Source organism: Hyperoodon ampullatus, assembly GCF_949752795.1.
Source record: "Hyperoodon ampullatus genome assembly, chromosome: 18".
In the NCBI taxonomy this organism is placed as follows: Eukaryota; Metazoa; Chordata; class Mammalia; order Artiodactyla; family Ziphiidae; genus Hyperoodon; species Hyperoodon ampullatus.
Genome location: NC_136931.1, coordinates 36999456 through 37025243, shown reverse-complemented (window position 1 = coordinate 37025243; position 25788 = coordinate 36999456). Strand labels below are relative to the sequence as shown.

General features: G+C 38.9%; 1 protein-coding gene across 2 annotated transcripts in view; it reads left to right on the top strand.

Moving 5' to 3' along the window:
- The window catches only part of PHKB (phosphorylase kinase regulatory subunit beta), a gene marked incomplete at its 5' end in the record, with an annotated part of 202564 nt that overhangs the window by 2058 nt on the left and 174718 nt on the right, over positions 1 to 25788 (top strand). The window contains one exon of one of the 2 annotated variants that reach the window (XM_079724409.1): positions 282 to 336. The exons of the other annotated variant lie outside the window; for it this stretch is intronic. Coding sequence (XP_079580535.1) covers positions 282 to 336 — 55 coding nt within the window. Of the gene's footprint in view, positions 1 to 281; positions 337 to 25788 lie in introns of those variants that run through there. 2 annotated transcript variants of the gene reach the window in all.

Sequence of the window (25788 nt, the reverse complement as noted above, 5' to 3'; positions counted from 1 at the left end):
TATGTAATGTTTAATAAGTGGCCATTATATATTTCCTGCCTCATCCATATAAGCAAATGTAATTTATCAAAGCAAAGAAAATCAAATTTTCAAGTCATAAAAGAGAAAATAAAATTATAATGAACCTCAATTATTGCCTTTGTTGCACACTGCCTCATGTTAATAACTGCTTACACTGCTTTCAATTAATCTAATGCTGATTGCTTCTAACCTTCACTAACAGTTTTGAAAATTGCTATAGTTTAGCCTGCGATGCTTATGATTAGAGACAACAATTTGAAATGGCCAGCTCACCTGATGCAGTCGTCTCTTCTCCACCAGCTTTCTTAAGGTCTGGTAAGTGTGTAGACCCAAAAGGGTCACTTGGTAATTTTAAATATCTTTGTTTCTGAAGGTTGATGTCACCATATGATATTATTTTGGTTTTATTTCCTCTTTGGTGGGCCCAAGCCTGAGCACCATTTCTGTTATTGTTGGGCTCAAGTTTGCACTGTATGGTGAATGTGGTCTGTGGTGTGAGAAGCATGAGAAGTGCAGAGTGGAGCCCCTCTGTTTGACCAGGGGCAATTCCTCAGTATCTGGGAGCCTTAATTATCACCTGGGTAGATAAAAAGCTTCTTCAATAATTTTTGTCTTTTTGCATAACAAAGTAACTTTTATAAAGTAGAAAAATTTGGTCAGCGTCCCAATTATTTTCTCTTCATCAACTCCCTGTGAAGTAGGTATTTTTATATGCATTTTCATAGACAGGAAAGGGAAGCCCACAGAAATGAAGCAAGTTGCCCCAGGTTCTGAGACTATTATGTTTCAAGGCCATGTGCTTTGCCTTTTATCCCATGGCTTCCTGGTGTAAGGGCTGGAGGAGGTGTTGGTGCAGTGGCTCTTAGACTGTCAGGGTGATGAGACCCTTTGCAAGCTGGATGAAAGCTGTGGAATTGCTCTCCAGATGAGTGCCCTGGGTCTTGAAAACAATTTGGAAGAGGTCTATGTATCCAGGAAAGACCATATATGGATTCCCATTAGGAACACAGGCCTTTGAATGTATCTGGAAGAGAAGGGCTTTGTTAAGTGGCCGTAGAGCTGAAATGAAGACTGAAGTCTTTGTGGCTTTTTTCTGTGGGTTGTGACCCACCTTGGGCCATTTAAAACCTGTTTTGTGTGTGAACACTGGGAAAAGCCTGTTGGCAAGAGGCTGCTTTGTCTTTAGTGTGCCTTAAGCAGAATATTCAAGCCTCAGGACTCATTAACAGATAAATGTGAGATGACCCAATCAAAACAGTGACGGTGAAAAATTCTTTCTTTTTGGTTTCACCATAGCCTTTCAGAGGTGGTTCCCCCACCGTTTATTTCCATTTGTATTTCAAGCCCTGTTTTGGCAAGATGGAGGGGGAAAATCTTGAAGAAAAGAAATAAGAAATAGCTTACGGAAGAGTCACAAACAGGAGAAAACAAAGCTTATACTTTAAGGAACAATAATGATCCATGTCTTTAGTTGTCATCTGCCAAATGACAAAATAGTATATGTAACATTGCCAATTGATTTTTGATTTAACCTTTGAACTAAGAGAACAAGAGGACATATATCTTTGAACTGTGCTTTCTTTTAAGCATCAGGCTTTCATTTTCATCTTGGCTTTCTTAATAAGGGCTTGATGGGTTTTCAGCACTGACAAAGTCCTTCAGCAGTTACTGGGAAATAGAATGCTAAAGGTATGCTTTTATGCATCAATAGTCCCGAAAATTTCAAAACCTAAGAACTGTGCTTAACATTACACAGAGTGTTTAAAACCATACACAAAAAGTTTTTCCAGTACCATATTATTAAATCAAAATAGAATGCACCAAGAAACTAAATAGGAAAATACCAAACTTAATCGTTATAAGCCATTTAAAAGATGGATTCCTTATAAATTACTTTCAGTATAGACACTTGGGGTTCATCTAACCAAAACTTAGTGATAACTATAAAGAAATAAAACTTATATCTGTTAAATAGAGTGGTTTGCATTTATAGTTTATTTACTAATTTAGAAATACTTCATTTATGTTGGAAATGATTTATTTTCTGCTATTGTAGTTCCTTGGACGTTATCATTGTGGGACAGTGTATAATGGTGTGATTTCATTTAGCAATCTTTAAAGAATGTCCTGGGTTTATAGCTGAGCTTTTCCTTGATAACTTTGGCTAGAAACTATTTAATATTACCAAAAGTGAAAGCCAGTATCTTCATTTTGGAAAATTAGTTTCTAATATACCCAGATTGTTTTATGCATTTTAACCCTCTTTATTCCTCCTGGATTTGTTTCTGCTATGTTTTTCTTTATTTCTACTCTTTATTGAATTTAGTGTGTCCTGCATTTGCGTGCGTTCATGCTTGAGGTGTGCTCTGAATGCTAACATGTCAGTATGTGCTGTGGTTGAATATACTTTCTTTTGTTTTGACTGCTTAAATCCAAAAAGAGATCTGGATGTCCAGGTTTTTCTTTAAAGAGCCTTGTGGTAAAACATACTGGACAATGAATTTATAGGCCAATTCCACAACCAAAATGAATTAACTAATTATTAGGGAAGGAGTGTAGCATCCAGTATCTTAGATGGCTTCCATTTCTCATTTGACTACTACAGTTATATTTTAGATTAGCAGAGTTGATCAGCTAGAGCACTTACATTGGCATTACAAGTTCAGTTATTTGTAGTAATTGCTATGGCATTTTGTGATGAGGTAAGAAATGTCATGGCATTTTTACTTTTATTCTTAGATGATAATTTTTAAAATTATTCCTTAAAATGAATCATTGGCTTATCTCTAGCTTGGCTCTGTAAGTTTATCAGTATCTCAGTGAGTTTATCAGCATGTGACCTGAGTTTTTTTCTTTATTTATTTCTTTTTAGGTTTTTTGATTAATTTGATTTGATGGGCATATCAATACCTGGTAAATTTTTATTGTATATTCTGGGCAAAACTCAACTTTTTATTTTGTGTGTCTGACACTCTCTTCTTTTTAGGCACTTATATAGCAGCCTCGTTTCAGCCTAATTTAATAGTCAGCCAATTAATAAAGTTCTTTTGGCTTAAAGAGACCATAGGCCTGAGGCTCCTGGACTGTTATGTGTTGTGGCCCCCATTAAGAGCCTAAGGAAAGCGTACACATTTTGTGTTCAGCTATACCTGAATCTCATCCTCACTCTTGTTTAATACTTGTTTGATCTTGAGCAAGTAACTTTACATCTTTGAGACTTGGTTTCCTTCTCTGTAAAAGTAGGAGTAATAAAACCTACCTGAAGATATTATTCTGAGGATTAAACAAGATGTTATATGCAAAACACTTGATATTTAGTAGTTGCCCAATAAATTTTATTCTTTATCTTTCCTAAAAAATGTCTTTTACAATATTGCTGGTATGTATTTAAGGGTAGGATTTTACAAAAGCAGACATAGTTGCTTATCTCTTTACCTCATTTCGGTATCTACCTGCATGGTAGCCATTTGATTAAGAAAACTAGTCATGAGGGGATTTGAGAAGATGGCAGAAGAGTAAGACATGGAGATCACCTTCCTCCCCACGGATACATCAGAAATACATCTACATGTGGAACTGCTCCTATAGAACACCCACTGAATGCTGGCAGAAGACCTCAGACCTCCCAAAAGGCAAGAAACTCCCCACGTACCTGGGTAGGGTAAAAGAAAAAAGAAAAAACAGAGATAAAAGAATAAGGATGGGACCTGCACCAGTGGGAGGGAGCTGTGAAGGAAGAACTGTTTCCACACACTAGAAGCCCCATCGCGGGCGGAGACTGTGAGTGGCGGAGGGGGAAGCTTTAGAGCCACGGAGGAGAGCGCAGCAACAGGGGTGCGGAGGGCAAAGCGGAGAGATTCCCGCACAGAGGATCAGTGCCGACCAGCACTCACCAGCCTGACAGGCTTGTCTCCTCTCTGGGGTGGGCAGGGGCTGGGAGCTGAGGCTCTGGCTTCAGTCGGATGCAGGGAGAGGACTGGGGTTGGCGGCGTGAACAAAGCCTGAAGGGGTTAGTGTGCCATGTCGAGCCGGGAGGGAGTCCGGGAAAAGTCTGGAGCTGCCGAAGAGACAAGACTTTTTCTTCCCTCTTTGATTCCTGGGGCACAAGGAGAGAGGATTAAGAGTGCTGCTGAAAGGAGCTCCAGAGACAGGTGTGAGCCGCGTCTATCAGCACGGACCCCAGAGACGGGCATGAGACGCTAAGGCTGCTGCTGCCACTAGCAAAAAACCTGTGTGCAAGCACAGATCACTCTACCGCCCCTCCCGGGAGCCTGTGCAGCCCACCACTACCAGGGTCCCGTGACCCAGGGACAGCGTCCCCAGGAGAACGTACGGTGCGCCTCAGGCTGCTGCAACGTCATGCCGGCCTCTGCCGCTGCAGGCTCGCCCCGCATCTGTTCCTCTCTCTCCCCCCGGCCTGAGTGAGCCAGAGCCCCCGATTCAGCTGCTCCTTTAACCCTGTCCTGTCTGAGCAAAGAACAGATGCCCTCAGGCAACCTACAGGCAGAGGCAGATCCAAATCCAAAGCTGAAAGCCCGGAGCTGTGTGAACAAAGAAGAGGAAGGGAAATCTCTCCCAGCAGCCTCAGGAGCAGTGGATTAAATCGCCACAATCAACTTGATGTACCCTGGATCTGTGGAATACCTGAATAGACAACGAATCATACCAAATTGAGGAGCTGGACTTGGAGAGCAATATATATTATTTTATCCCCTTTTCCTCTTTTTGTGAGTCTGTATGTTTATGCTTCTGTGTGAGATTTTGTCTGTATAGATTTACTTTCACCATTTGTCCTAGGGTTCTGTCCGTCCGGTTTTTTTCTCATTCTTTTTTTGTCTTTTAACTTAAAATTTTTTTTTCTCAATAATTTCTTAAATTTTTTATTTTAATAACTTTATTTTATTTTATCTTAATTTATTTTATTTTGTCCTCTTTCTTTCTTTCTCTCTATTTTTTTTCTTAAATTCTGAGCCATGTGGAGGACAGGCTCTTGGTGCTCCAGCCAGGCGTCAGGGCTGTGCCACTGAGGTGGGAGAGCCAACTTCAGGACACTGGTCCACAAGAGACCTCCCAGCTCCATGTAATATCAAATGGCAAAAATCTCCCAGATATCTCCATCTCAACACCAAGACCCAGCTTCACTCAATGACAACCAAGCTACAGTGCTGGACACCCTATGCCAAACAACTAGCAAGACAGGAACAAAGCCCCATCCATTAGCAGAGAGGCTGCCTAAGATCATAGTAACGCCACAGACACCCCAAAGCACACTACCAGATGTGGACCTGCCCACCAGAAAGACAAGATCCAGCCTCATCCACCAGAACACAGGCACTAGTCCCCTCCACCAGGAAACATACACAACCCATTGAACCAACCTTAGCCACGGGGACAGACACCAAAAACAACAGGAACTACGAACCTGCAGCCTGCGAAAATGAGACCTCAAACACACTAAGATAAACAAAATAAAAACACAGAAAAACACACAGCAGATGAAGGTAAAAACCCACCAGGCCAAACAAATGTAGAGGAAATAGGCAGTCTACCTGAAAAAGAATTCAGAATAATGATAGTAAAGATGATCCAAAACCTTGGAAATAGAATAGACAAAATGCAGTAAACATTTAACAAGGACCTAGAAGAACTAAAGAGGAAACAAACAATGATGAACAACACAATAAATGAAATTAAAAATACTCTAGAAGGGATAAATAGCAGAATAACTGAGGCAGAAGGACGGATAAGTGACCTGGAAGATAAAATACTGAAAATAACTACTGCACAGCAGAATAAAGAAAAAAGAATGGAAAGAAATGACAGTCTCAGAGACTTTTGGGACAGCATTAAATGCGGCAGCATTCGAATTATAGGGGTCCCAGAAGACGAAAAGAAAAAGAAAGGGACTGAGAAAATATTTGAAGAGATTATAGTTGAAAACTTCCCTAATATGGTAAAGGAAATAGTTAATCAAGTCCAGGAAGCACAGAGAGTCCCATACAAGATAGATCCAAGGAGAAACATGCCAAGACACATATTAATCGGACTGTCAAAAATTAAATACAGGGCTTCCCGGGTGGCGCAGTGGTTGGGAGTTCGCCTGCCGGTGCGGGGGACGCGGGTTCGTGCCCTGGTCCGGGAGGATCCCATGTGCCGCGGAGCGGCTGGGCCTGTGGGCCGTGGCCGCTGGGCCTGCGTGTCCGGAGCCTGTGCTCCGCAGCGGGAGAGGCCGCGGCAGTGAGAGGCCCACGTACCGGAAAAAAAAAAAAAAAATTAAATACAAAGAAAACATATTAAATCAGCAAAGAAAAAACAAAAAATAACACACAAGGGAATCCCCATAAGGTTAACAGCTGCTCTTTCAGCAGAAACTCTGCAAGCCAGAAGGGAGTGGCAGGACATATTTAAAGTGATGAAGGAGCAAAATTTACAACCAAGGTGACTACCCAGCAAGGATCTCATTCAGATTTCATGGAGAAATAAAAACCTTTACAGACAAGCAAAAGCTGAGAGAGTTCAGCACCACCAAACCAGCTTTCCAACAAATGCTAAAGGAACTTCTCTAGGCAGGAAACACAAGACAAGGAAAAGACCTAAAATAACGAACCCAAAACAATTAAGAAAATGGGAATAGGAACATACATATCGATAACTATCTTAAATGTAAATGGGTTAAATGTTCCCACCAAAAGACACAGACTGGCTGAATGGAAACAAAAACAAGACACGTATATATGCTGTCTACAAGAGACCCACTTCAGACCTAGGGACGCATACAGACTGAAAGTGAGGGGACGGAAAAAGATATTCCATGCAAATGGAAATCAGAAGAAAGCTGGGGTAGCAATTCTCATATCACACAAAATAGACTTTAAAATAAAGACTATTACAAGACACAAAGAAGGACACTACATAATGATCAAGGGATCAATCCAAGAAGAAGATATAACAATTGTAAATATTTATGTACCCATCATAGGAGCACATAAGGCAAATACTAACAGCCATAAAAGGGGAAATCAACAATAACACAATCATAGTAGGCGACTTTAACACCCCACTTTCACCAATGAACAGATCATCCAAATGAAAATAAATAAGGAAACACAAGCTTTAAATGATACATTAAACAAGATGGACTTAACTGATATTTATAGGACATTCCATCCAAAAACAACAGAATACACATTTTTCTCAAATGCTCATGGAAGACTCTCCAGGATAGATCATATCTTGGGTCACAAATCAAGCCTTGGTCAATTTAAGAAAATTGAAATCATATCAAGTATCTCTTCCGACCACAACGCTATGAGACTAGATATCAATTACAGGAAAAGACCTGTAAAAAATACAAACACAAGGAGGCCAAACAATACACTACTTAATAACGAAGTGATCACTGAAGAAATCAAAGAGGAAATCAAAAAATACCTAGAAACAAATGACAATGGAGACACGATGACCCAAAACCTTTGGGATGCAGCAAAAGCAGTTCTAAGAGGGAAGTTTATAGCAATACAATCCTACTTTAAGAAACAGGAAACATCTGAAATAAACAACATACCCTTGCACCTAAAGCAATTAGAGAAAGAAGAACAAAAAACCCCCAAGGTTAGCAGAAGGAAAGAAATCATAAAGATCAGATCAGAAATAAATGAAAAAGAGATGAAGGAAACAATAGCAAAGATCAGTAAAACTAAAAGCTGGTTCTATGAGAAGATAAACAAAATTGATAAACCGTTAGCCACACTCATCAAGAAAAAAAGGGAGAAGACTCAATAGAATTAGAAATGAAAAAGGAGAAGTAACAACTGACACTGCAGAAATACAAAAGATCATGAGAGATTACTACAAGCAACTCTATGCCAACAAAATGGACAACCTAGAAGAAATGGACAAATTGTTAGAAATGCACAACCTGCTGAGAGTGAACGAGGAAGTAATATAAAATATGCACAGACCAATCACAGTCACTGAAATTGAAACTGTGATTAAAAGGCTTCCAACAAACAAAACCCCAGGGCCAGATGGCTTCACAGGCGAATTCTATCAAACAGTTAGAGAAGAGCTAATACATATCCTTCTCAAACTCTTCCAAAATACAGCAGAGGGAGGAACACTCCCCAACTCATTCTACGAGGCCACCATCACCCTGATACCAAACCAGACAAGGATGTCACAAAGAAAGAAAACTACACGCCAATATCACGGATGAACATAGATGCAAAAATCCTCAGCAAAATACGAGCAAACAGAATCCAACAGCACATTAAAAGGATCATACACCATGAGCAAGTGGGATTTATTCCAGGAATGCAAGGATTCTTCAATATACGCAAATCAATCAACGTGGTACACCATATTAACAAATTGAAGGAGAAAAACCATATGATCATCTCAATAGATGCAGAGAAAGCTTTCGACAAAGTTCAACACCCATTTATGATAAAAACCCTGCAGAAAGTAGGCATAAAGGGAACTTTCCTCAACATAATAAAGGCCATATATGACAAACCCACAGCCAACATCGTCCTCAATGGTGAAAAAGTGAAACCATTTCCACAAAGATCAGGAACAAGACAAGGTTGGCCACTCTCACCACTCTTTCTTTTTTTTTTTTAACATCTTTATTGGAGTATAATTGCTATTGCTTTATAGTGGTGTGTTAGTTTCTGCTTTATACCAAAGTGAATCAGCTATACATATACATATGTTCCCATACCTCTTCACTCTTGCGTCTCCCTCCCTCTCACCCACCCTAACCCACCCCTCTAGGTGGTCACAGAGCACCGAGCTGATCTCCCTGGGCTATGGGGCTGCTTCTCACTAGCTATCTATTTTATGTTTGGTAGTGTATATATGTCCATGCCACTCTCTCACTTTGTGACACCTTACTCTTCCCCCTCCCTGTATCCTCACGTCCATTCTCTAGTAGGTCTGTGTCTTTATTCCCGTCATACCCATAGGTTCTTCATGACTTTTTTTTTTTTCTTATATGTGTTAGAATACGGTATTTGTTTTTCTCTTTCTCACTTATTTCACTCTGTATGACAGACTCTAGGTCCATCCACCTCACTACAAATAACTCAATTTTATTTATTTTTATGGCTGAGTAATATTTGATTCCATACATGTGTCACATCTTCTTTATCCATTCATCTGTTGATGGACACTTAGGTTGCTTTCATCTCCTGGCTATTGTAAATAGAGCTGCAGTGAACATTTTGGTACATGACTCTTTTTGAATTATGGTTTTCTCAGGGTACATGCCCAGTAGTGGATTTGCCGGGTCGTATGGTAGTTCTATTTGTAGTGTTTTTAAGAAACCTATATACTGTTCTGCATAGTGGCTGTATCAATTTACATACCCACCAGCAGTGCAAGCGTGTTCCCTTTTCTCCAAAATCTCTCCAGCATGTATTGTTTCTAGATTTTTTGATGATGGCCATTCTCACCGGTGTGAGATGATACCTGATTGTAGTTTGGATTTGCATTTCTCTAATGATTAATGATTTTGAGCATTCTTTCATGTGTTTGTTGGCAATCTGTTTATCTTCTTTGGAGAAATGTCTATTTAGGTCTTCTGCCCATTTTTGGATAGGGTTTTTTTGTTGTTGTTGTTATTCATCTGCATGAACTGCTTGTAAGTTTTGGAGATTAATCCTTTGTCAGTTGCTTCATTTGCAAATATTTTCTCACATTCAGTGGCTTCATTTGCAAATATTTTCTCCCAATCTGAGGGTTATCTTTTGGTCTTGTTTATGGTTTCCTTTGCTGGGCAAAAGCTCTGAAGTTTCATTAGGTCCCATTTCTTTATTTTTGTTTTTATTTCCATTTCTCTAGTAAGTGGGTCAAGAAGTATCTTGTTGTGATATATGTCATAGAATGTTCTGTCTATGTTTTCCTCTAAGAGTTTGAGAGTTTCTGGCCTTACATTTAAGTCTTTAATCCATTTTGAGCTTATTTTTGTGTATGGTGTTAGGGAGTGTTCTAATCTCATACTTTCACATGTACCTGCCCAGTTTTCCCAGCACCACTTATTGAAGAGGCTGTCTTTTTTCCACTGTATATTCTTGCCTCCTTTATCAAAGAAAAGGTGACCATATGTGTATGGGTTTCTCTCTGGGCTTTCCATCCTATTCCATTGATCTATATTTCTGTTTTTGCGCCAGTATCATACTGTCTTAATTACTGTAGCTTTGTAGTATAGTGTGAAGTCAGGGAGCCTGATTCCTCCAGCTCCATTTTTTGTTCTCAAGATTGCTTTGGCTATTCGGGGTCTTTTGTGTTTCCATACAAATTGTGAAATTTTTTGTCCTAGTTCTGTGAAAAATGCCAGTGGTTGTTTGTTAGGGATTACATTGAATCTGTAGATTGCTTTGGGTAGTAGAGTCATTTTCACAATGTTGATTCTTCAAACCCAAGAACATGGTATATCTCTCCATCTATTTGTATCATCTTTAATTTCTTTCATCAGTGTCTTATAATTTTCTGCATACAGGTCTTTTATCTCCTTACGTAGGTTTATTCCTAGATATTTTATTCTTTATGTTGCAATGGTAAATGGGAGTGTTCTCTTAATTTCACTTTCGGATTTTTCAACATTAGTGTATAGGAATGCCAGAGATTTCTGTGCATTAATTTTGTATCCTGCTACCTTACCAAATTCGTTGATTAGCTCTAGTAGTTTTCTGGTAGCATCTTTAGGATTCTCTATGTATAGTATCATGTCATCTGGCAATAATGACAGCTTTACTTCTTCTTTTCTGATTTCGATTCCTTTTATTTCTTTTTCTTCTCTGATTGCTGTGGCTAAAACTTCCAAAACTATGTTGAATAATAGTCGGAGAGTGGGCAGCTTTTGTCTTGTTCCTGATCTTAGTGGAGATGGTTTCAGTTTTTCACCATTAAGGACATTGTTGACTGTGGGTTTGTCATATATGGCCTTCATTATGTTGAGGAAAGTTCCTTCTATGCCTACTTTCTGCAGGGTTTTTATCATAAATGGGTGTTGAATTTTGTCGAAAGCTTTCTCTGCATCTATTGAGATGATCATATGGTTTTTCTCCTTCAATTTCTCAATGTGGTGTATCACGTTGATTGATTTGCGTATATTGAAGAATCCTTGCATTCCTGGAATAAACCCCACTTGATCATGGTGTATGATCCTTTTAATGTGCTGTTGGATTCTGTTTGCTCGTATTTTGTTGAGGATTTTTGCATCTATGTTCATCCGTGATATTGGCGTGTAGTTTTCTTTCTTTGTGACATCCTTGTCTGGTTTGGTATCAGGGTGATGGTGGCCTCGTAGAATGAGTTGGGGAGTGTTCCTCCCACTGGTATATTGTGGAAGAGTTTGAGAAGCATAGTTGTTAGCTCTTCTCTAAATGTTTGATATAATTTGCCGGTGAAGCCTTCTGGCCCTGGGGTTTTGTTTGTTGGAAGCCTTTTAATCACAGTTTCAATTTCAGTGACTGTGATTGGTCTGTGCATATTTTCTATTTCTTCTTCGTTCATTCGCAGCAGGTTGTGCATTTCCAAGAATTTGTCCATTTCTTCCAGGTTGTCCATTTGTTGGCATAGAGTTGCTTGTAGTAATCTCTCGTGATCCTTTGTATTTCTGCAGTGTCAGTTGTTACTTCTCCTTTTGCATTTCTAATTCTATTGATTTGAGTCTTCTCCCTTTTTTTCTTGATGAGTGTGGCTAATGGTTTATCAATTTTGTTTATCTTCTCAAAGAACCAGCTTTTAGTTTTATTGATCTTTGCTATCATTTCCTTCATTTCTTTTTCATTTATTTCTGATCTGATCTTTATGATTTCTTTCCTTCTGCCAACCTTGGGGAGTTTTTGTTCTTCTTTCTCTAATTGCTTTAGGTGCAAGGGTAGGTTGTTTATTCGAGATGTTTCCTGTTTCTTAAGGTAGGATTGTATTGCTATAAACTTCCCTCTTAGAACTGCTTTTGCTGCATCCCAAAGGTTTTGGGTCGTCGTGTCTCCATTGTCATTTGTTTCTAGGTATTTTTTGATTTCCTCTTTGATTTCTTCAGTGATCACTTCGTTATTAAGTAGTGTATTGTTTGGCCTCCTTGTGTTTGTATTTTTTACAGGTCTTTTCCTGTAATTGATATCTAGTCTCATAGCGTTGTGGTCGGAAGAGATACTTGATATGATTTCAATTTTCTTAAATTGACCAAGGCTTGATTTGTGACCCAAGATATGATCTATCCTGGAGAGTCTTCCATGAGCATTTGAGAAAAATGTGTATTCTGTTGTTTTTGGATGGAATGTCCTATAAATATCAGTTAAGTCCATCTTGTTTAATGTATCATTTAAAGCTTGTGTTTCCTTATTTATTTTCATTTGGATGATCTGTTCATTGGTGAAAGTGGGGTGTTAAAGTCGCCTACTATGATTGTGTTATTGTTGATTTCCCCTTTTATGGCTGTTAGTATTTGCCTTATGTGCTCCTATGATGGGTACATAAATATTTACAATTGTTATATCTTCTTCTTGGATTGATCCCTTGATCATTATGTAGTGTCCTTCTTTGTGTCTTGTAATAGTCTTTATTTTAAAGTCTATTTTGTGTGATATGAGAATTGCTACCCCAGCTTTCTTCTGATTTCCATTTGCATGGAATATCTTTTTCCGTCCCCTCACTTTCAGTCTGTATGCGTCCCTAGGTCTGAAGTGGGTCTCTTGTAGACAGCATATATACGTGTCTTGTTTTTGTTTCCATTCAGCCAGTCTGTGTCTTTTGGTGGGAACATTTAACCCATTTACATTTAAGATAGTTATCGATATGTATGTTCCTATTCCCATTTTCTTAATTGTTTTGGGTTTGTTATTGTAGGTCTTTTCCTTGTCTTGTGTTTCTTGCCTAGAGAAGTTCCTTTAGCATTTGTTGGAAAGCTGGTTTGGTGGTGCTGAATTCTCTCAGCTTTTGCTTGTCTGTAAAGGTTTTTATTTCTCCATGAAATCTGAATGAGATCCTTGCTGGGTAGAGTAATCTTGGTTGTAAATTTTGCTCCTTCATCACTTTAAATATGTCCTGCCACTCCCTTCTGGCATGCAGAGTTTCTGCTGAATGATCAGCTGTTAACCTTATGGGGATTCCCTTGTGTGTTATTTGTTGTTTATCCCTTGCTTCTTTTAATATTCTTTCTTTGGATTTAATTTTTGATAGTTTTATTAATATGTATCTTGCCATGTTTCTCCTTGGATTTATCCTATATGGGGCTCTGTGCTTCCTGGACTTGATTAACTATTTCCTTTACGATATTAAGGAAGTTTTTACTATAATCTCTTCAAATATTTTCTCAGTCCCTTTCTTTTTCTCTTCCTCTTCTAGGACCCCTGTAATTCGAATGTTGGTGCATTAAATGTTGTCCCAGAGGTCTCTGGGACTGTCCTCAGTTCTTTTCATTCTTTTTTCTTTATTCTGCTGTGCAGTAGTTATTTTCAGTATTTTATCTTCCAGGTCACTTATTCGTTCTTCTGCGTCAGTTATTCTGCTATTGTTCCCTTCTAGAATATTTTTAATTTCATTTATTGTGTTTTTCATCATTGTTTGTTTCCTCTTTAGTTCTTCTAGGTCCTTGTTAAATGTTTATTGTATTTTGTCTATTCTATTTCCAAGATTGTGGATCATCTTTACTATCATTATTCTGAATTCTTTTTCAGGTACAGTCCGTATTACCTCTTCATTTGTTTGCTCTGGTGGGTTTTTACCTTGCTCCTTCATCTGCTGTGTATTTCTCTGTCTCTCATTTTGGCTGACTTACTGTTTGGCGTCTCCTTTTCACAGGCTGCAGGTTCGTAGTTCCCGTTGTTTTTGGTGTCTGTCCCCAGTGGCTAAGGTTGGTTCGGTGGGTTGTGTAGGTTTCCTGGTGGAGTGGACTAGTGCCTGTGTTCTGGTGGATGAGGCTGGATCTTGTCTTTCTGGTGGCATGTGCACATCTGGTGGTGTGTTTTGGGCTGTCTGTGGCCTTATTATGATTTAGGCAGCATCTCTGCTAATGGATGGGGTTATGTTCCTGTCTTGCTAGTTGTTTGGCATAAGGTGTCCAGCACTGTAGCTTGCTGGTTGTTGAGTGAAGCTGGGTCTTGGTGTTGAGATGGAGATATCTGGGAGATTTTTGCCGTTGATATTGCGTGCAGCTGGGAGGTCTCTTTTGGACCAGTGTCTTGAATTTGGTCTCCCACCTAAGAGGTTGAGCCCTGACTCCTGGTTGGAGCACCAAGAGCCTTTCATCCTCACTGCTCCGAATAAAAGTGCAAAAAAGAAGAAAGAAAGAGAGAAAGAGAGAGAGTGAGGGAGGGAGGGAGTGAGCGAGGGAAGAAGGAAGAAAGAACAAATAAAATAAAATAAGATATAATAAGATTATTAAAATACAAAGTAAGCAATAATTACTAAGAAAAAAAATTTTTTTTAAGTAAAATAAAACAGAAAAAAAACAAAACATGGATGAACAGAACCCTAGGTCAAATGGTGAAAGCAAAGCTATACAGGCAAAATCTCACATAAAAGTATACACATACACACTCACAAAAAGAGGAACGGGGGACTTCCCTGGTGGTGCAGTGGTTGAGAGTCCGCCTGCCAATGCAGGGGGACACGGGTTCTTGCCCCGGTCCGGGAAGATCCCACATGCCGCCTAGAGGCTGGGCCACTGAGCCATGGCTGCTGAGCCTGCACGTCTGGAGCCTGTGCTCTGCAATGGGAGAGGCCAAAACAGTGAGAGGCCTGCGTACAGCAAAAAAAAAAAAGAGGAACAGTGGAAAAAATAATATATCTTGCTCTCAAAGACCACCTCCTCAATTTGGGATGTTTCGTTGTCTATTCAGGTTTTTCACAGATGTAGGGTACATCGAGTTGATTGTGGAGCTTTAATCCTCTGCTTCTGAGGCTGCTGGGAGAGATTTCCCTTTCTTTTGTTTGTTCGCACAGCTCCCGGGGTTCAGCTTTCGATTTGGCCCCGCCTCTGTATGTAGGTCGCCTGAGCGCATCTGTTCTTCGCTCAGACAGGATGGGGTTAAAGGAGGAGCTGATTTGGGGGCTCTGGCTCACTCAGGCCAGGGGGAGGGAGGGGTACAGATGCGGGGCAAGCCTGCGGCGGCAGAGGCCAGCTGACGTTGCACCAGCCTGAGGCGCGCCGTGCATTCTCCTGGGGAAGTTGTCCCTGGATCACAAGTCCCTGACAGTGGCGGGCTGCACAGGCTCCCAGAAGGGTCGGTGTGGATAGTGACCTCTGCTTGCACACAGACTTCCTGGTGGAGGGAGCAGCAGCCTTAGCATTTCATGCCCGTCTCTGGGGTCCGCACTGATAGCCGCAGCTCGCGCCCGTCTCTGGTGCTCCTTTAAGCAGCGCTCTTAATCCCCTCTCCTCGCGCACCAGGAATGAAAGGGAAGAAAAAGTCTCTTGCCTCTTCAGCAGGTCCAGACTTTTTCCCGGACTCCCTCCCAGCTACCCGTGGTGCACTAACCCCTTCAGGCTGTTTTCACGCCCCCAGTCCTCTCCCTGCAATGCGACCCGACTGAAGCCCGAGCCTCAGCTCCCAGCCCCCACCCACCCCGGCAGGTGAACAGAGAAGCCTCTCGGGCTGCTGAGTTCCGTTCGGCATCGATCCTTGTGTGGGAACCTCTCTGCTTTGTCCTCTGCACCCCTGTTGCTGCGTTCTCCTCCGCAGCTCCGAAGCTTCCCCCCTCCGCCACCCGCAGTCTTCGCCCGCAAATGGGATTCCTAGTGTGTGGAAACATTTTCTCCTTCACAGCTCCCTCCCACTGGTGCCAGTCCCATCCCTATTCTTTTCTCTCTGTTTTTTTCTTTTTTTGCCCTACCCAGGTACGTGGGGAGTTTCTTGCCTTTTGGGAGGTCTGAGGTCTTCTGCCAGCTTTCAGTGGGTGTTCTATAGGAGCAGTTCCACATGTAGATGTATTTCTGATGTATCCGTGGGGAGGAAGGTGATCTCCTCATCTTACTCTTCTGCCATCTTCCTCAACTCTCCTCACCACTCATATTCAACATAGTTTTGGAAGTTTTAGCCACAGCAGAGAAGAAAAAGAAATAAAAGGAATCGAAATCAGAAAAGAAGAAGTAAAGGTGTCACTCTTTGCAGATGATATGATACTATGCATAGAGAATCCTAAAGATGCTACCAGAAAACTACTAGAGGTAATCAATGAATTTGGTAAAGTAGCAGGATACAAAATTAGTGCACAGAAATCTCTGGCATTCCTATACACTAATGTTGAAAAGTCCGAAAGTGAAATTAAGAAAACACTCCCATTTACCATTGCAACATAAAGAATAAAATATCTAGGAATAAACCTACGTAAGGAGATAAAAGACCTGTATGCAGAAAATTATAAGACACTGATGAAAGAAATTAAAGATGATACAAATAGATGGAGAGATATACCATGTTCTTGGGTTTGAAGAATCAACATTGTGAAAATGACTCTACTACCCAAAGCAATCTACAGATTCAATGTAATCCCTAACAAACAACCACTGGCATTTTTCACAGAACTAGGACAAAAAATTTCACAATTTGTATGGAAACACAAAAGACCCCGAATAGCCAAAGCAATCTTGAGAACAAAAAATGGAGCTGGAGGAATCAGGCTCCCTGACTTCACACTATACTACAAAGCTACAGTAATTAAGACAGTATGATACTGGCGCAAAAACAGAAATATAGATCAATGGAATAGGATGGAAAGCCCAGAGAGAAACCCATACACATATGGTCACCTTTTCTTTGATAAAGGAGGCAAGAATATACAGTGGAAAAAAGACAGCCTCTTCAATAAGTGGTGCTGGGAAAACTGGGCAGGTACATGTGAAAGTATGAGATTAGAACACTCCCTAACACCATACACAAAAATAAACTCAAAATGGATTAAAGACTTAAATGTAAGGCCAGAAACTCTCAAACTCTTAGAGGAAAACATAGGCAGAACACTCTATGACATAAATCACAGCACGATCCTTTTTGACCCACGTCCTAGAGAAATGGAAATAAAAACAAAAATAAAGAAATGGGACCTAATGAAACTTCAGAGCTTTTGCCCAGCAAAGGAAACCATAAACAAGACCAAAAGACAACCCTCAGAGTGGGAGAAAATATTTGCAAATGAAGCAAGTGACAGAGCATTAATCTCCAAAATTTTCAAGCAACTCATGCACCTGAATAACAAAAAAACAACCCAATCCAAAAATGGGCAGAAGACCTAAATAGACATTTCTCCAAAGAAGATATACAGATTGCCAACAAACACATGAAAGAATGCTCAACATCATTAATCACTAGAGAAATGCATATCAAACCTGCAATGATGTATCATCTCACACCAGTCAGAATGGCCATCATTAAAAAGTCTAGAAACAGTAAACGCTGGAGAGAGTGTGGAGAAAAGGGAACACTCTTGCACTGTTGGTTGGAATGTAAATTGGTACAACCACTATGGAGAACAGTATGGGCGTTCCTTAAAAAAGTACAAATATAACTACCACACGACCCAGCAATCCCACGACTGTGCATATCCCTGAGAAAACCATAATTCAAAAAGTGTCATGTACCAAAATGTTCATTGCGGCTCTATTTACAATAGCCAGGACGTGGAAGTAACCTAAGTGACCATCAACAGTTGAATGGATAAAGAAGATGTGGCACATATATACAATGGAATATTTCTCAGCCATAAAAAGAATTGAAATTGCGTTATTTGTAGTGAGGTTGATGGACCTAGGTTCTGACATACAGAGTGAAGTAAGTCAGAAAGAGAAAAACAAATACCGTATGCTAACACATATATATGGAACCTAAGAAAAAAAAAAAGGCCATGAAGAACCTAGGTGTAAGACAGGAATAAAGACACAGATATACTAGAAAATGGACTTGAGGACATGGGGAGGTGGAAGGGTAAGCTGTGACCATGTGAGAGTGGCATGGACTTATATACACTACCAAACGTAAAATAGATAGCTAGTGGGAAGCAGCCGCATAGCACAGGGAGATCAGCTAGGTGCTTCGTGACCACCTAGAGGGGTGGGTTAGGGAGGATAAGAGGGAAGGAGATGCAAGAGGGAAGAGATATGGGAACATATATATATGTATAACTGATTCACTTTGTTATAAAGCAGAAACTAACATACCATTTTAAAGCAATTATACTCCAATAGAGATGTTAAAAAAAAAAGAAAATAAAACCAGTCATGCTAAAATACAATTTGATGGAGTCAGATTAACCAGAATCTACCTCTCGTTTTAATCTATATCTTTTTCATTTTTGTCAGTAATCATTACAAGTCTAAAGAAATGGTTTTTGACAGTTTCCATGGAAACTCTTGGTAGACAAGGAGAACGGTCATTATTTTGCATATAGTTAGAAGAGATTTTTGACTTATATTGGGTATGCTATTGGTTCCCTTCATGTAGGATGGAATTTTCAGGAGCACTATGTAAATTGTATCCTACTGGGAGCTCTGATGTCTTCTTACTGTGTCCTGCCCTGAAATCTTATACAATTGAGGAAGTAGAAGCCCTATGATATGGCTTATCTCCCTTGGTATGAATCTTACTGACCTTAAAGTTACTCTCTTTCTGTCATTCCTCTCAGCAAAGATGATGCTTCAGAGTTTATAAGTGAAATGATTTCATCAAGAGTACAATGGCTTGTCTCACTGCTTTAGACTGTTACAGAATACCACATTGTGCATTATAAAAGCTATTTTCTTCTTACTGTTTTCTTGATCTTCGGTCTTCTGTGAAGCCAGAGAAAGGGTGAGAGGAACTCCCCAGTATTCCTGATTCTGATGTAGTTGCCTGCTGAAAATTTTCATATGGGTATATATTTTGAGCATCTCAAATGTAACCTGGCCCAAACAGAACTCTTATTTTCTAATCTATTCCTACCCTAAATATATGCCTCCGTAAATCTTTTCCATCTCAGTAAACTAAAGCATATTCTTCCAGTTGCTCAAGCTAACAATATGGAGGTCATTCCTCATTCCTTTACTCTTTTTATTCAGTTTGTTTGTAAATTTTTTCTATTCCAGTTTCAAAAACATATACAGAAATCTGCCTATTTTTCTCCAGCTGTGCTCCTAGCTCCATAGTCTAAGCCACGTTCATCTCTGTTCTAAGCTACTGAAATAGCCTGGTTACCTGTCTTCATATTCTTGCCTCACTGCAATCTGTTCTCTACCCAGCAGTGAGAAGAATCTTTTAAATATGTAAGTCAGATCACATCACCTTCCTGAAATCCTTCATTACCTTTAGCAGTAAATCCACAGTCCTACTCTTGGGTGACCCTAATCACCTGCCTCTTGCCTGCTTCTCTAATCTCCTCATGGAATACTCTTCTCTCCCCCACTGCTCTTCAGCCATGCATGCTTTGGTTCCTTAAGACACAGTTTGTTTTCACTTAGGCTCTCTGTTATAGCTGTTTCCTCTTCCAGGAATAATCTCTTATCTTGCTGGTTGGGCAGCTTCTCCCTTTTGTTCATCTTTTCGGTTCACATCTTAAACTTAACCTTCTTAGAAAGGCCTTTTTACCTACTCAATCGAAGTGGCGCCCAGACATATCACTCTTAATTTGGTACTCTAGTATACCTCTCACTATTTGATATTTTTCTCTTAGCTTCTCTTTATCATATGAGAGAAGAGACTTCATCTGTTTTTTTTCACTCCGTATCCATAGAGCCCAGAAGAGTGCTTGGAGGATAATAAATGCTCAGTAAATCATATTGCTTAGAAAATCATATTACTTATCACATCTTAGTCCCTCCTGCCCCTTTTGAGATATAATGTAATGTGGTTAGTGTATCAACTCATAAAACTAGGCTCATGTCTCAGTATGAAACTTATAAACTGTGTGAACTGCTTTTTCACCTACTTTCCGTAATTATACAGTGGAGATAATAGTATAATCTTCATAAGTTCTTTTGTGAAGATGAAATAATGTTTATGAAGTATCTAGTGGTTGTAAGGGTAGTAATAATAACAACAGTGATTATAATGTTGATGATGACAACAGTGACAATTTCAGTAGCTAATTTTTGTTGAGTACTTAATATGTGACAAATAGTGTTCTAAGTGCTTTACATTTAAATCTCACAACAATCCTGTGCTGTAGGACTGCTAACTATCTCTGTTGAAAAATCAAAACACAGAGAAGCAAAGTAACTTACATAAAGTCAAACAGCTAGGATACAAACTCAGCCAGAGCTCCCAACCATTGTTGCCTTCCCCTTCTTCAACATGCATAGTGCCTAGTATTCCATAAATGAATGCCGATGATTACTGTTTGCATCTTGGTGATATTCACTGCTCTTCTGTCACTCATGTCAAATTAGCTACTGTTTACTGGACCTCTCAGATGTTGTGGGAAGTGTGTAATACAGTTGGCCCTCTGTATCTGAGGGTTCTACAGTTTGAGGTTGCGGAAGGCTGACTGTAGCATGCCTTTTTTTTTTTTTTTAACATCTTTACTGGAGTATAATTGCTTTACAATGTTGTGTTTCTGCTGTATAACAAAGTGAATCAGCTGTACGTATACATGTATCCCCATATCCCCACCCTCTTGCATCTCCCTCCCACCCTCCCTATCCCACCCCTCTAGGTGGTCACAAAGCACCGAGCTGATCTCCCTGTTCTATGCGGCTGCTTCCCACTAGCTATCTATTTTACATTTGGTAGTATATACATGTCAGTGCCACTCTCTGACTTCGTCCCAGGTTACCCTTCCCCGTCCCTGTGTCCTCAAGTCCATTCTCTACATCTGCGTCTTTATTCCTGTCCTGCCTCTAGGTTCTTCAGAACCTTTTTTTTTTTTCAGATTCCCTATATATGTGTTAGCATACGGTATTTGTTTTTCTCTTTCTGACTTATTTTACTCTGTGTGACAGACTCTAGGTCCATTCACCTCACTACAAATAACTCAGTTTCATTTCTTTTTATGGCTGAGTAATATTCCATTGTATACACGTGCCACATCTTCTTTATCCATTCATCTGTCAATGGACACTTAGGTTGCTTCCATGTCCTGGCTATTGTAAATAGTGCTGTGATGAATGTTGTGGTACATGATTCTTTTTGAATTATGGTTTTCTCAGAGTATATGCCCAGTAGTGGGATTGCTGGGTCGTATGGTAGTTCTGTTTTTAATTTTTTAAGGAACCGCCATACTGTTCGCCATAGTGGCTATATCAGTTTTACCATGCCATTTTATATAAGGGACTTGAGCACCCACAGATTTTGTTGTTCTTGGCAGCAGTGGTGTGGTCCTGGAACCAATCCCCCATGGATTCCAAGGGGTGACTCTATATGATACTGGTCTTAGAGAGCTCATAGCCTGATGGAACTTTTTGCAAAGCTAAAGATGACTTCAGTGCTTTTGCATACATGCAGTCTCTAACTCTCTCCTGGCCTCTTCTAGTTGTTTCCTACTTAACTTTGCTACCTATAGCCATCACCTCCCATTGTACCACCTCTCTAGCTAGTCTGTTCTACAAGTTCTTATCTGGGTGATTTTTCTAAGATAAAGAATTCATCCTATTATTCCTCTGCTTAGCACCACTTGTGAGCTACGTATTTCCTGCAGGATTAGCATGGCACTTCACAGAAGGCATCTGTGAAAATGACATTTGTGCTGAAGGAGGATATAGGAGTCAAATGAGAAGTTGGGTTGAAGAGTGTCCTAGGATAGGATCTTGAGGATAGATAGAGCTGGGTATTTGAGAACAGTAACCTCAAAGGGCAAAGCATTGTGAATGACAATAATAGGAAAGAGAGGATGGCTGGGTGGGGCAGCGTGCTGGGAGGCTTGAAGATACTTGGATTTATTGTAATTGGAAGGGAAAACTATAGAAAATTCGAAATAATAGGGTGATAAGACCTGAGTAATACTTTATGAAGATCCTCTGGCTATTATACAAATAAATTGGAAATTGGTGAGAAGGCAGGGAGCAGCCTAATGGCCGAAGCCATGTGCTATATGTCTCTATCTCTATGTTTAATAACTAGCATAATGCACAGTGCTGGGCATATGGGGCATTCAGTCCATCTTTGATAATGAAGGGCTGTGAAAGCACAAATATTGACTCTGTCGTCAGCCTAGATTCAGAAACTCTGGCCACCTTGATTATCTACCATTTGTACAGTATCTTTGACTCCACAGAGTAACTTTTGGAATGTGGCCAAATTTAACACAGGAAAATTTTCTGTGTGCATATGTAGCAAATTCTTATAAATCTATGTCTTATATTTATATCATTATGATAATTTCTGTCCATATTTTAAAGCAGAGATTAATCATTCTATTTCTGAGGAATAATCTGCAAAACCACACAAGGAGCTGCCATATCTTTTCTTGGTTCAGGCTGAAAGAGACATAGACATTTGATTTACCTATTAAAAGATATGGGGTTTGTGGGAGATGTAAAGGTTTTTTGTTTTGTTTTGTTTTTATTGGTAAACATACAGTTAGGACATGTCTTTTTTTTTTTTTCCTGAGTCATGAAAATAGACCCAAAAGAGATTTGAAAATAATCCCTGACTAGAAAACACATGAAAGAAAATTGTAACTGCACATGTTATATACTTGTTCTTGAAAATTTGATAAATGCTTCGTTATTGTGCATTGTAGTTTTCTATGATGTGTTTTTAATAAATTCATACTTTTTCTCATTTTTGTCACAATAAGCCTTGGCTGCCTTGATTAGAAGTGGTTTTAAAAAGGTGAAAAAATTGTTGCTGTTTTTTATTTTAGTATTTGTTCCTTTTTTCCCTATAGATTTTATTAGTTTCTTTTACCAACAATGATATGTTAATAGTTCCTTAAAAAGAACTATTCTTTATTTTTAATTTCTTGATTTCATAGCTTCTCTTTCAGTTCATATTTCACAAATTTCTTGAGGAGGTTGCTTTTTATAGGTGAACAGATATGGTACATTAAGTGACTTCTAGAACCAGTGAGAATCTTTTTAAATGTATAATTGAAATTGCCCATTTTTATGGGTTCTGATATATTATGTCTCATGTGTTCTTTGTTGTCTTTCAAAATATACATCATTAGTTTTTAATTCATTATATAAAAATTTTTAAAGCTTATTGTTTTGTTATACTCCCTTTATTATCAATAACTTCACACCATTTCCATGGCCTTCCTTTTTAATCATTTAAGATTCAAGTCTTATGGGACTTGAATTTTTGCAAATATGTAGGCCCTGGTCATGGAATGAACCGTCATGTTATTATTTGTATGATAGGTGGAGTCTTGTGGCTAAAGCTGTGAATGTAGACTGGCAAGGACAAGCACAGGGTTTAGGATTGGGCAGTTGAGCTTTGGACAGTCCTTTATATATGTGTTTGATCATAAATACCTGATGGTTAATTATAGTTATAAATCATTAGTATGCCAAAAAGATGACCTTGGCTTGCTGCAGCTTCAGTCAGTGGACTCTTCTTTTCATGGAACTTTCAGCCTGTAGGGGAGCTTATTCTTTATTATTATTATTTAAATTTTAAAAAATATAATTTACATCTAAACTTTTAACAGCTTGTGATTTAGGATGACTTCAGTTTCATCTTTTTTTTTTTTTCCTGTATTCTGAGTATGTTTCTGTCATGAATTTTCATCTGTAACCAAATGGCAGTTGTGCAAATCTAACGCTTTAAAAGTTAAGGGCAGTGGACCAAACATCTAAACTTACTATGATGTTTGATTTTAAATGTTTTGATAGAAGCATTTACTGATCTATTTCAAGGATGGACATTTTGGCTCAGGTCTCAAGTAGCCTCCGTGCAGGTATATGTCTGTGTGTGTGTTCATATGTATGTAATTTGACCATAGGCAATGTTATCTTAATGTAGGTGGCCTCTCTCCTTAAGCAAAAACAATATATTAAATAAGTTTTGAACAACAGAGCAGCCTGTGGCTAAGTGATTCCAAAGTGGGCAACACTGTTAGGTTTTAACCAGTTTGGAGCTGTGGATTTGTTAGGTCACTTCACCTGGAAATTTGTAGTAAGAAACCTGGAGCTCTAAAGTACATGCACTCTGCATCATTAATCATTAGGCTTTGCTCATGATGTAGTGTAGTATATAGAGCCATGCTCCGTTGGGTGCCATTTCAAATTTTCATACTTCTAAATACATTTTTAAAATATATCTTATTTAAAAATAATTTTTTAAAAGTCTTATTTTTTAAACATAATGTCATTTGGTATTATGCTAGGCTTTGGTAGAGAGCATTAATTATTTCTATTGATATTCTTTCTGCTTTGATGGGATTTTTTTCCAGTCAAATTGAGCCTCTTTTAAATGTGGCTCATATAAGCTAGTTGATTTTAGACCTTTACCTTTTGTTTGTGTTAAACATCTTTTAAATGGTCTCCTGATAACAATGAATTGTCCATGTTAAATATCTTTAATAAAGAGGTATTTAAAATACTTGCTTGCTTTCTTAATTTACATATTTCTGACAGTAATTATCTTTGTCGAATCTTTTTATGAGTTTTTATCTGTTGTTTCTGTCAGTTCTGAGATCCTTGTGTTTGGATATGTTATCTTGTTTTAATGGAAATATGCAATGAAGCACAATTAATTTGTTATACCCACCTAATCCCAATTCTCTATAGGCTTGTAGCTTTGATAATAATCATTTGCTCAATGACTGCAAGGATAAAAAAAGAAAATGCTAGCAGGATATAAAGTTAATTATTATTATTTAAAGGAATAAAAAACTATTTGAGGATTAGAAATTATCACTAGACTCTCCTTCTGTATTACTCTACGTGATGCTGATATTTGTACCTAAGACCTGTACCAAATTTAAGCCTTTTCCTCAGTCTAATTTTTCTACCTTTTAAATATTTCTTGAATGTTTCCTCTCCTCTGTATCCCTGCTGTCGCTATCTTAATTCAAGGCCCTAGGATGACTGTTTAACCAAAAGTGGACTCTTGTGCCTAGGGCTCACCACTTTACTGTAATCTTTCACACTGCCAACAGTTATCTTTTTAAAGTTTGGATCATATGATGCCCTTACATAAACCTCCCCAACGGCTCTCCATTATCCAAAGGATAAAATGCAAACCTGGAGTCTGCTGTTCAGCATCTTTTGCTGTTAGTCTTCTGGTTACCTTTCCACCTTCCCTTCCTACTTACATTCTCTGCTACAGTGCTTTATTTTCCATTTGTTTTTAAATAATAACATTTTCATACTAAATATATTTCCCCCACTGTCAAGTCCAAAAAGGTTCAAAGTTCAAATTCAAAAAAGAGGTATAATAAATGAAGCAAAATAGTGATCCTAGTGTGTAATAAATTTATGACTTGATGAGGGCATTCTTGATTATTTTTTAGCTCTGGACAGCATCTCCAGGGCCAAACTTCATGGCTCTGACTTCCTTTGCCCCTTGCTTAAAAAGCTTGAGCAGTCTCTGTGTACTGATTTTTGCTTCCCTTGCAGGGAAAATGGAGGAAATCACATAGATTATTCATCTACATTTTTATAAAAATGTAAGTCATCAGTAGTGTATTTATTTTTTTTTACACATAGAGAAGATCAACGATATGTAATAGGTCTTGTCTATCACACTTTAGACTTCACATAAGATACCAAGAAATTTGAACTTGGCATTTAAATTTCAGGAATATCGTTATTGAAGGAGAGTGAAATGATATACTTTTAAATGAAGTGGGAAGATACTAACTTCTTAAATCTTTTTTTTTAACATCCTTATTGGAGTATAATTG